General features: G+C 42.7%; 1 protein-coding gene and 1 long non-coding RNA gene across 2 annotated transcripts in view; both read left to right on the top strand.

The window, feature by feature from the left end:
* Positions 1-49: 49 nt before the first annotated feature.
* LOC122545699 (uncharacterized) overlaps positions 50-12,829 on the top strand; it is an 857,662-nt gene continuing 844,882 nt past the window's right edge. Inside the window, exon 1 of the mRNA XM_087994564.1 lies at positions 50-372. Coding sequence (XP_087850690.1) covers positions 228-372 — 145 coding nt within the window. The 5' untranslated portion in view covers positions 50-227. The remainder of the gene's footprint in view (positions 373-12,829) is intronic.
* On the top strand, positions 7,028-12,727 carry LOC148148125 (uncharacterized). The gene is made up of 5 exons (XR_015759445.1): positions 7,028-8,172; positions 8,829-8,989; positions 11,305-11,477; positions 11,734-12,020; positions 12,441-12,727. It is a non-coding gene; the product is annotated as an uncharacterized LOC148148125 (long non-coding RNA).

The raw sequence follows: 12,829 nt of genomic DNA, 5'->3' as shown, positions 1-12,829 counted from the left end.
TTTTTTTGGCACACGGTTCCCCCCCTTGAGGGAAATGTACACCATATCCAAACGGGAACTCTGCTTCTCTCTCTCTTTCTTCGAGAATTTATGATCTTACTTTCTAGGCAATAAGGAAATGTGGCTCAATGTTCAACCCGGACAAACGTAGATGAATCTGTCGGTGTCAGGGACGGTTGTCTTGGGCAAAAAGCAGCGCTCCTATTGGGCGCCTCACCTGCTTTGCTATGCTCGCTATTCAGTCATTGGACAAGGAACCATTTGTTCAGGGCTATTGCCTGTTGTATAAAAACAGGAGTTCATGTGGTTTCGAAAGTCAGAAAACAGCGATGGCTCTCTTTGAGCTCCTCCTCCTTTCCTGCATATCTCCAGGTAAGATGCGGACTTCTTTGAAAAATTTTCCTCTTTTGTACGTTGACAGAGAAAAGGAACGCAGAGTAGGTGTCTAGGAAACGCCGTGACAAACAGCGGTTGTCGCTTCCCAATGCTCTGATGCTGATGGGAATTCACCGCTCTTTTGCTGCTCAAAGTGTAATCTGAAATGTTCCCTGCTCAGTGACAGCGATGGGAAAGTTGCATTAATTTATCGGTTCTATAAGATGCTTAGATGTTTGTATTCATATAATGCGAAATTCTGAGAGAGCTCAGAAAACTTCCTCGGTTGCGTGGTTAGAGAGAAATCGATTTAGATTTAATTGGAACTCATCGATTTAAACGGGGCTATCGACAAAATTGCCCTTATGCTGAGGAAGTGAGTGATCGGAGGCCGTGTTAGAATGGGACAGGGCGTGGGATTCACTCCACAACTGGGCCCTGCATTACCCATGAGGGGATATACTGTGGATTCTGAAAGTCGTCAACGCAGGGCGGCACAGTAGTTAGTACTGTTACAGGACAGCTTCAAGGAATGGCTTGAATTTCACCATCGGCAACTGATTGCATGGACTCTCCCCTGTGTCAGCTTCGGTTCCATTAGGTGCTCTGGTTTCCTCTGACAGTCCACGGATGTGCAGATTATGTGTGTTGTCCGAAAATGCAGGGTGACAGGGAAACTGCGGGATGCACTGCGGCAGGTGTGACGCACCAAATGGCCTCCCTTTACACTGTTGGGAATTAATAGCAACCAAAACTGTTTTATAAAGTGAGCTGGTCTCGTATCATCCGCAGAGACAGAAAGCTGAGTTAATAGTTCATAACTGACACAAATGTCATTGATCTGAATCATTGTCAAAATTGTCGACAATGCAGTCAATCGTGACAAGCACTCTTGTATTTCTTTCGAAAAAAGGGGTAATGAGAACTGTGCCTAACAGCTATCCTGATTCTACATCTGGGAGAGATAATATATCCCTTTATGGCGCGGTTTTACCAATAGCATTTCAGTAAAGCAAATTCTCATTATGACCTGAACAGTCTCTCTGGAAGCATTTTCCAGTCCAGAATCTGTTGAGTCCCGGGCAGCCACAGCTCCTGTGGCCAGTTGTGTCCTTATGCAGGAGAGACAAGAAACACGTCAGTTCAAATGGCACAAAGAATCCTGACCATTCTGGTCTGAGTGTCCCATACTGAAAAATCACCACAAGACATTGTCATTATTCAGATGGTAACTAAGGGGAATGATATAATACCTCGATGCAATCCTAGATTCTCCTATCCTTCTGGATCCTCCAACTCACTTCTCTACAGTAAACAAGAAAATCTGTAATTCTTCCACCTCTGAGCTTACCATTAAAGGCGAAAACTACTTCTGAAACCTTTATGAAGGTCCTTGCTGCCCAGTGTTGCCAGTGTTCTCAATCCAGTTCTCTTTCCATCAGCCTAAATTCGGTGAATCTGATTAACCAGTCAGGGCCAACGCTCATTGATGCATGTCTTTATGGAAGAGTTATTGGAAATGATTGTAAAATGACTCGATTGCTCTGTGCAAGATGAAATGTGTTCTGAAGAGGGTTACAGTGGACCCGAAACATTGACCGTACATTCTCTGACTCCACAGCTCCAGTCGCAATGGAAGGAAGGTGTAGACATGGAAACACTGCAGCAGGAAGTCTGCAACTCGCTGCCTCATGAGTCCAATTTGGCGGTGAGTTTCAGTAAGGATCATCCTGGTGTACCTTCCCTGAAATGCATTCAAGGAAACGATATATTTCCTTAACTAAGCACATTTTCCTACAGTTATGTTTTTTTTCCCAGCACCTTCCATCTCATTCTTACTTCGACACCTTCCTTCCAATGCGACTGGAGCTTAAGGAAGATGTTCTCACACAGGTGACATGACATTGTGGCCCAAACTAAAATTCAGAGACATGGGAGAGATTCTGATTAAATAGGGAATGCTTCCCTGAAGACAATGAATGAACCAGTTTTCATATTTTAGTTGAGTGTGGAGTTGGGGCGACGGACATTTTTTCTTTAAGAAATTCAGACAAAAGAGCGCAAAAGTGATTCTCTCGCTGTTTATCTTCGGGAGTGCGTGCAATTTCAAGACCCGAGGAGAAGATACAGTGAAATTGCTCGAGAAACTCAGCAACTCTGGAAGCAGCTGTGGAGTCAGAGAATGTACGGTCAATGTTTCGGGTCCACTGTAACGCTCTTCAGAACACATTTCATCTTGCACAGAGCAATCGAGTCATTTTACAATCATTTCCAATAACTCTTCCATAAAGACTGGTCAATCAGATTAACTGAATTTCGGCTGATGGAAAGAGAACCGGATTGAGAACACTGGCAACACTGGGCAGCAAGGTCCTTTACAAAGATTTCAGAAGTAGTTTTCGCCTTTATCTCTCTCTCTCCCTCCCTCTCTTCCGAGCTAACTTTAAAGGTAAGCTCAGAGGTGGAAGAATTACAGATTTTCTTGTTTCCTGTAGAGAAGTGAGTTGGAGGATCCAGAAGGATAGGACAATTCAGGATTGCATAGAGGTATAATATCATTCCCCTTAGTTACCATCTGAATAATGACAATGTCTTGTGGTGATTTTTCAGTATGGGACACTCAGACCAGAATGGTCAGGATTCTTTGTGCCATTTGAACTGATGTGTTTCTTGTCTCTCCTGCAAAAGGACACATCTGGCCACAGGAGCTGTGGCTGCCCGGGACTCAACAGATTCTGGACTGGAAAATGCTTCCAGAGAGACTGTTCAGGTCAGAATGAGAATTTGCTTTACTGAAATGCTATTGGTAAAACCGCGCCATAAAGGGATATATTATCTCTCCCAGATGTGGAATCAGGATAGCTGTTAGGCACAGTTCTCATTACCCCTTTTTTCGAAAGAAATACAAGAGTGCTTGTCACGATTGACTGCATTGTCGACAATTTTGACAATGATTCAGATCAATGACATTTGTGTCAGTTATGAACTATTAACTCAGCTTTCTGTCTCTGCGGATGATACGAGACCAGCTGACTTTATAAAACAGTTTTGGTTGTTATTAATTCCCAACAGAGTAAAGGGAACCCATTTGGACCGTCACACCTGCCGCAGTTTCCCTGTCACCCTGCATTTTCGGACAACACACATAATCTGCACGTCCGTGGACTGTCAGAGGAAACCAGAGCACCTAATGGAACCGAAGCTGACACAGGGGAGAGTCCATGCAATCAGTTGCCGATGGTGAAATTCAAGCCGTTCCTTGAAGCTGTCCTGTAACAGTACTAACTACTGTGCCACCCTGCGTTGACGACTTTCAGAATCCACAGTATATCCCCTCATGGGTAATGCAGGGCCCGGTTGTGGAGTGGATCCCACGCCCTGTCTCATTCTAACACGGCCTCCGATCACTCACTTCCTCAGCATAAGGGCATTTTTGTCGATAGCCCCGTTTAAATCGATGAGTTCCAATTAAATCTAAATCGATTTCTCTCTAACCACGCAACCGAGGAAGCTTTCTGAGCTATCTCAGAATTTCGCATTATATGAATACAAACATCTAAGCATCTTATAGAACCGATAAATTAATGCAACTTTCCCATCGCTGTCACTGAGCAGGGAACATTTCAGATTACACTTTTAGCAGCAAAAGAGCGGTGAATTCCCATCAGCATCAGAGCATTGGGAAGCGACAACCGCTGTTTGTCACGGCGTTTCCTAGACACCTACTCTGCGTTCCTTTTCTCTGTCAACGTACAAAAGAGGAAAATTTTTCAAAGAAGTCCGCATCTTACCTGGAGATATGCAGAAAAGGAGGAGGAGCTCAAAGAGAGCCATCGCTGTTTTCTGACGATCGAAACCACATGAACTCCTGTTTTTATAAAACAGCCAATAGCCCTGAACAAAGGGTTCATTGTCCAATGACTGAATAGACAGCATAGCAAAGCAGGTGAGGCGCCCAATAGGAGCGCTGCTTTTTGCCCAAGACAACCGTCCCTGACACCGACAGATTCATCTACGTTTGTCCGGGTTGAACATTGAGCCACATTTCCTTATTGCCTAGAAAGTAAGATCATAAATTCTTGAAGAAAGAGAGAGAGAAGCAGAGTTCCCGTTTGGATATGGTGTACATTTCCCTCAAGGGGCGTACCGTGTGCCAAAAAAAGACCAGTCAACGATCCCATCCAGGAAGTCGCTTGCAGATCTGAAGACAGGTAGGTGACTGATCCCGAGAACTGGCTGTTCCTACTATCAGTGACTGGCAATGACTTGGGTTTGGAGAGTTGGCACATTGAAGGAAACACCATGCACCAGTCTTCATTTCGCATACGTAATCATTGGGGTGGAGGGGCGGTGTGTTGGTCATTCAACCAGACATATACATGGACTGTTTAGCTAGAATGGCAGTGTGCACATTGTTAGCAAACCTGGTAAGAATGGCCGTGAAAAAGCAAAAGGACAGGATTTCAGAGGAAACTGTACATTTCGCTCTATAAAATGCTGGAAGCAGCTCTGAAGGGTTCCACTTTATAAACCCCTGGTTTTAAAGCGGTCCGTGATTAACAATGCCAAATTATAATGTGAGTTTAGCAGTTCACTGCTGTTTATTCAGTGTCAGTCCAACGATCTGGAGACATCGAGGCCATTACCTTTGGTTTCAGTCTAGCTGGAGCTGAAACAACGGGATTCGTTGCCTGCAAGTCTGTTTCTGAGTGATGCTGCCTGCTGGAGCAGTACAGCTGGCTTTGGCTGCGGTGGTTCGGCTCTGCCTATGGACATAAGCAATACAACAGCACTCAACGTGCATGGCCTAGTAAGACACGGCGGGATTAAACCACTCTCACTCAGCATTAAGTCATTCGCATGAGTAACAGCAAATTGAGCAAATTGTCGAACAGAATTGCTAACAGATGTTTCGATGATCCCTATCCATTTGCAATGTCGTTTGTTTGCAAAATTTTATTCAGCAAGTCAATTACGTTTCTAACCAGCAATGAGATCCAGAGGACAAGGTGAAAATATTCATGGGAAATGCTACTGCGTGAATTCACATTGACAACGACAACATCTAATTCATTCAAATCTCCCCCACCCCCACAGCCCCTCATTTTGTTGGAAAAGTTACCATTTTGTTTCCCATGTGGAATGGACAAACTTCTATTCGTCCTGAAAAGTGCTAGTGTCTTGACAATGTATCTCCGAAAGTCATTGAGAGCAGATTTTGTAAAGGTAAGATTTAAGATGACAGAGCGTCGTCCAAACTCAGGATGACTTTGGAACTAGCAAATCTGTGTCAGAAACAAGATTCTATTTTAAGTCATGCTTGGCCAATTTTTAAACTTTTGGATCTAATGTGTTCAGTTTTCCAAATATTGGCTGGATGGCTGAAATGCTTACTCCAAATCAATGACTATTAATCCGAGCCAATGTTTCAGTCACACTTTTGTTTTACTTTTCTGTGCATTGAAATTACTCCATAGACGCCGGCATCCCATTACCCAGGCACTGTTTAGCACAAGTGCGTAACACTTGACATAAGTTCAGCTTCGTCAGAGACAGTCTCTTAGAGAGGAAAGAACCTCCCACACTTTAATTTTATCTGTCAGTCAATAATCCCTGGCTGAATCATATTAAATAATATTCTATGAAGTTCACCTGTCTGATCTAGTTTTAATCCCTACAAAACAATTACCATTAGCAATTCAAACGTATAAATGCCTCATCAGCACCACACGTGGACATAAATCCTAATTCAGTTGCATTGATTGTCTCACTTGCAGTTGTACCAGCAGAAAGAGCAACTCAACTTTTAAGTAGAACAAACAGAAAGACGGAGAGAGAGGGAGAGAGATGAGGGAGAGAGTTGCAGACAAAGAGAGAGAATTGGAGAGAGAGAGAGTGAGACTTGTAGCTTTCACAACCACAAAAGCTACAGAAAGTTGAAACAAAAACTGTGATTTTGTGGGATACCTCACAATCTGGCTTCTTCTCTTGCATCAAATTAAATACAAGGGCTCATAAACGTTTTGCTTTGAAGGCTTCAGATAGAACACACGCCAATTCTGTCTCAATGTCCACCAATTTCAAAAACAAAATAGAGCATAAAATGCACCTGTCAAAGCCATAGCATCTCCCCATTCAGCGATGGTTAAGGAACAGAATTTGTTTTTTTTTGGCAAATGAGATTGACGAAGGCTTAGTGCGGATCTGACGATGATGTTCTGAAATATCTACTGTCCTTGCTCTTGTAGACAATAGAGAGTCAGTTTGGAAGGCGGTGTCTGAACAATATTGATTATTCTCTCAACTATTTCCGGCTGCGATTTGTGCACAGGCTTTCGAGGAAGAGGAAGTGTAAGTGTTGCCAAAGAAGACATGTACTTAGCCAGGGATGTTATGAGACTTCTTGAAACTTATTGAGGATACTTTCTACCGAGTAAGCTTTGCTTATTATGCTTTGCAGATAGTTGGATTCCCTCCTCGGGCGACTGTCTATGTGGAGATTGCACATTCCCTCCGTGTCTGCTGAAGTTTCCTCTGAGTGCTCCAGTTCCTTCCACAATCCAAAGATGTGGTGGTCAAGTGATTTGGCCATACTAAATTGTCCATCGTGTGAGATGCGTTAGTCAGGTGTAATTATTGGTACGGGAATGAGTCCTGGCGGGTTTAACTTTGGACGGTCGGTGTGGTCTTGTTGGACCGAAAGTCCTGTTTCCATGCTGTCGGGAATCTAATCTAATAACTGTGTACTGGTTCTCTTGCGAAAATTATTTTGCCCGAATGTTGTTGCAATGTCTGCTTCAGAAACAGTGGCTAAACAGCATTGAGATCCTTGAATTGTTTCCTTTTGTTGAAGTAAACAAAAGCAGCATCTTTGGGTGGACTCATTCTCACCGGGAAACAGGTTTTTAGTTTTCGCATCATTTTAAGTTGGGGTGGGATTTGGAAAGAGATTGAAGCTCATAGACACAGATCTGCCCCTTTTGCTGAAAAAAAACTGGCGTACTCTGTCTGCCGCTCCAGCGTTTTTCTTTTTATTATTTTTCCTTTCTTCATGACTGAAGATAGCAGGTTAAAATGAAGAATCTATGTTTATGGGAGAAAAAATCCCAGCAAATACTGGAAAAAAAGCCAGCAGGGTTGGCAGCATCTCGAGACAGTAACCCGAGTTAACGTTGCGTCTCCAGTCACACTTCTTCGGAAATCATGGTTTTGGTGGTGCTGCTATATTTTAACAGTTGAGGATTAATAATTGAACAAAGTATACGTTTGGTCAACCATTTAATAGAGTGGAAGTGATGCCAATTTTGCATTCTTTGCGGTGTGTTAACTTTTTTTTAAAAGAAGCACGTGTGTTTTGCTTAAAGCCTAGTAGCTTGAAGAAATTAATCACATCTGGAACACTGCACTTTTTGCATGCCTTTAAATCAATAAAGTTTAGGTTCGGGGGTATCTTCTTGAAAAGTTGTGAACGGCGCTTGTCCAGTTCGTAACAATTCCCACAGCTGTCACTGGACTAGATTCTGAAGTTTCAATGTCATAAAACGTGCATCAGACAAAATCAGAATGAGAAACTACAGGAAGACAATGGAATCGGTCTCACTCTGTGAGTGACTTCTCTACATTTGGCAAATACAACAGTAACATGTTAAATGAAATATACCAGGTGTGCATTGTCTGTAAAATATACAAAATGAACAAAATCTTTTCGAGAAACTCGGCAATTCTGGCTGCATCTGTGAAAAAAAATCAGAGGTAACCTATCGAGTCCAGTCACTCTTCATCAGTAACATCATTGAGGTAAGTGAAGGCCATGAAGCTACCCTTCATTGTTGAGTGATCACTCATTAATGACTTCCGCAATGTGCGTTTTAGTCAGAAGTGTTGACATCAATTTGTGATTTTATTTCTTGAGCAGTTATAACATGTTTTTGAAAACGGTATCATTGCAGCTGATGTTAGGCTTTTGCTCAAGTGAGTTCAACGAATATCAATGATGAGATGCACAATCATGTTAGTGAGGATGTATTTCAATTGTATTCCAGGGCCCACTTGAATGGGTCAGTTCAGAGGATCTTGTTGAACTATCATCTCCAGACTAATTAAAACAGCTTCTTATCTACGAAATGGAAGAAGCAGTAATTGATGAGTTAGAGCGAAGTCACTGACCGATTCTCGCAGCTGTTCAGATCCCTGGTTATCTCCTTTGTAAATTGTTGATGTTGAACATCAATGTGAGCTCTGCATGTTCTTGATACAGTTCAAATTGATTTATTTCAGAACATCTTGTTGCGTTTAAAAATTGAGCAAAGTGAGTTAGTCTGTGCACAGTGTTACACTGCTTTAGATTGCGTTGTATCTGCCACGAGTTTGCGTTGTTAATTTCTAGCATTCAGTCCGACTTTAACAAAACGGGGCATGTATATTTAAAAAGTGTGGTGTTTTCGTTCTTTCAGGGTAGTTATGAGTCAGCAGAATTCTGGGCATCAAAGGTTAATAAATGATTTTTTTAATGAAAAGAAGTCATGACGGCAGAGCTCGTTCCTTGATGACCAATGAAGTGATAGAAAAGCAGGGATATTCAGAAATATTCATGCATGTCGATATGAGGTTGAAGGTGTGTGAAATTATCTATTAGCAATGCAAGGTCTGAGGGATAAATGAGCAACTTATGTATTTTTGATTGTATCTTCAAAGGGTTAACGAATTGTCATTTTCCTTGAGTATTGCTGTTGAGAAAAAGACTTCTGGCCGAGAGATGGGAGTGGACAGTCATCAATTTTTACCAGGGTTTACTTGTGAGCCTGGCGATCAGAATAAGTATAACCAAATACCTTTCTTGTGGAGGCCGGCCGTTCAGTCCACGGAATCCACACCAATCTTCCAAAGAATGTCCAATCCAGCTACCCAAATCCTGCAGCTTGCATTTCACATGGCTCACACATCGACACTGCACATCCCTGGATATTATGGGCTATTTACCACGTATAACCCACGTTCTGTGCACATCTTTGTACTGTGAGAGAAAATCGGAGCTCTCAGAGGAAATCCATGCAGACAGAAGGGGAATGTACAAACTTCCTGTGGTCGCCTGAGGATGAAATTGAACGGACGTGTCTTGCACAGTGAAGAAACTGTGTTAACCATTGAGTCACTGTGCCAAGAAAAACCGTTTGATATAAATCCTTTCATGAGTACAACTCTGTGTTCCAGTCCCCATAATACGTAGAGGAAGCTGGAAATAGTCTCACCCTATTCTGAGGTTTATGTTTATTCGGATTTTACAATATTGACTATCAGTCTGATGTTGTAAAATATTGTGCATAACCGAGCCTAAAAGAGATGGTAGTAAGATTTTAAATTTGGGGAGACAAAGATCAGAGATTATTGTAATTTAGAAAGTGAATAACATCGAGCACATGCAGGCACAGACATTGATCAGGAAGAAGTCAGTACAGGTATGGATGTGGGTAGAGCGAGCATGATCGGTAACAGATTAGGTTAGATCAAAGGATGAAGAGATCACACAGACCGCGTGAAGAAAGACACAGGAGGAAGCAACTGTGGGTTTGAAAGGAGACTGTGTTTTGCAGAGTTGAGATGGAGACGCAAAATGGCAATTGGGAGTGTCTGAGAGAGAGTGACAGCAAGGAATGGAGAATAAATTAGAGCGATAGATAGGGATGAAAAGGTATTGAGATGGATGGGAGAAGCTGTGAAACTAACAAACCGTGCACAATAATTCACGGGAGAAGCTGATTTTTGTTTCTTGACAGAATTCTGTCTTATTGAGCGATATTGCAAATTGGCCACACTTGATGCAACTATGTTAGTTTCAGTATAACAGTTTCTTCCATAAACCTGTTACCATTCCGAAATTCTCAACCGCATTTGAGTCCAATGTTGGATCAATATCTTCATAACCCAGTATTTTGTAACTGAACATAAAAAAGCCTTTCTCACAGAAATTGCAAACGCACAAGTCTGATGGGCTGGAATTTAATTTTGTTGCAAAAAAATCGGCCGTGTGGAATTATTAAACTTGGTTTTCACCCTTCGTTTACCTGTCACTAACTTCAAAGGCCAGAGGGATTAATAATTGATATGGCCCTTGAACCATTTCCTGTTAGGTTTGTTAAAGAAGCACGGCTGCAGTGGAATCCTTCACAGATTGCTGACCGTGTGGAAACAGGCCATTTAGCCAAAATGACCACAACGACCCTCCGAAGAGTAACCAGTTCCCTGTTCTATTGCTACAGATTTATTCCTAACTTTTGAACCTTACCTACATAACCTTGAACACGATGTGCAATTTTTCATCTCCAATTCACCTTACATGCATATATTTGGATTAAAGACAAAAACCGGAGGTCCCGGAGGAAGCTCACACACACACGGGGAAGATTCTTCTTTCTCTTTTTTAAAAAATGGAATCCCTATAGTGTGGAAACAGGTCACTTGGCCCCACAAGTCCACACTGAACCTTCGAAGAGTATCCCATTCAGATCCATACCCCGACCCGATTACTCTGCATTTTTCCTGACGATTGTACCTAAATTACACATCCCTGAACACTATGGACAATTTCACTTGATCAATTCACTTGATGTGCACGTGTTCTGAATATTGGCGAAAACTTACTCACACATGGGAAGAACGTGCAAACTCCACACAAGCTGTTGTCCGAGGATGCAACTGAACTTGGTTGTCTCACGCTGTGAGGAAGCACTGCGAACAACTTAGACACAAGCCCACTGAGCGAACATTGCATTGAACTATAAGCAAATGTAAGGAATTCTGGTAGAAGCTCAGATATCGTAATCTCAGCATCACTATATGTATATAGATTCTAATCCAATCATAGTGGATAAATTTGAATTTAATGATTAAATAAACTCGCATCATGACAAGTTTTCTCCCTGTTTCGTTTAGTGGAGGAAATCAGTCGGCCTACGTGTGAAATCAGAAGAGACAAAAAAAACTGCAGATGGTGAAATCCAAGGCAGACAAGCAGGAGGCTTGGAAAACAAGGGAAGTCCGGCAGCATCAGGAGGTGAAGATATCAAAGTTTCGGGTGTGACCTTCCTTCAGTCCTGGAGATGGGTGTAAGTGGATCCATAGCTTAAGCAGGGTAGTGGTTGAGGATCGCAGTGTGGTGTGTTTGGGACACGTGAAATCAAATAGAGGGTACGGCCTGGTTGGTTGATGGGAACAATGCATTCGTTTTGTTTCTGGAAAAAAATGCTTGGTTAGTGGAATCGAAGAGGCGGACAGGGGAGGGGCTGGAATGGTGCAGGGGGATAGGAAATGAAGGTATTTGAGATTAGAGAACTCAATGCAGTCTATATTCTCTGCACGCAGAGAATGAGGTGCCGTTTCCCACAACCTGCAGACAGATACGCTGTGGCAAAGAAGGAGGCGAAGGATGGACATGCTGGAAAACGAATTACAACAGTCAACGACTAGGAGGTCAGGCCGGGTCCTGCAGGCCAGGCTGAGATGCTTAGTGAAACGTGGCCTCAGTTTACTCTTGCTCTCGCTGAAGACGAGTAGACCTCATATGAACCGCTGGATACAGTAAACTAGTTTGGAGAGGAGAAGGTGAACATCAGTTCTACTGGAAAGACAGTTTGGGACCCGGGATGGAGGTGAGTGAGTGGTAGTGTGCCAATAGTTTTTCCATGCCTAAAGTCGTATGGGAATGTGCCTTTTGGTTCGGGTGCGTTTAAGAGGCAATGTCATCAAACATTTGGGGACTGGAACGAGACTTGATGTACTCATGAGGGGTAGGGGGTTGGTGAGAGCAATGTATTCTTGGTGTTGTGGTTCAGTTAGAGTTGTCAGAAGTGCTTAAGGCTTATTGGTTGAATGTAGAGACTGGTCAGCCGTTGTCTGAATGCAAGGGTGAACTTTTTTTAATTTGTGTAAAGGGGTTTTGAGAGCAGCGCAGTGGGGAATGGAGGAGGTGCGCTCGAGGGCTCTCTGAATGACAAGGCAGAGAAACACTTTGATCAAAATGGGTGGACATCTATGATGCTTGATAGTGGAATGTCTTTTCATCCAAGCAGATGCAGTATCGGCTGAAGTATTACGTGAATGCAGTGGACTATTTGCCTGCTGTTGGCAGGGAAAGGATGTCGTTCGTCTAGCGATGAAAGTCTGTGGGTTTTCTAGCACTCATCCGCCTGGAGATTGCACCCGAGATAGAAATGGAGATGTCAAGACAGAGGAGGTTGATGTCTGGAATGGACCAAGTGTGACTCCTGCAATGTGCCTCATTGTTAACTGCCCTGGAGCGGTTGTAGTGTGTGATAAAATACTGACATAGTATACTATTAAATGCATGAACTATTAATAGAACACTTCCATTCTTGATTCAATTATTCCAAACTACCTTATTCTGTCAAGCTGTCGTCACTTGAGTTTCATAACCGTTGCTCTCTTGAGAAACCCAACG

This window comes from Chiloscyllium plagiosum, unplaced genomic scaffold (genome assembly GCF_037043375.1).
Source record: "Chiloscyllium plagiosum isolate Xiang-an unplaced genomic scaffold, Cpla_swu_hap1 HiC_scaffold_14, whole genome shotgun sequence".
NCBI lineage: Eukaryota > Metazoa > Chordata > Chondrichthyes > Orectolobiformes > Hemiscylliidae > Chiloscyllium > Chiloscyllium plagiosum.
Note: the sequence above shows the minus strand (reverse complement) of the source record. Positions and strands in the feature narration are given on the sequence as shown.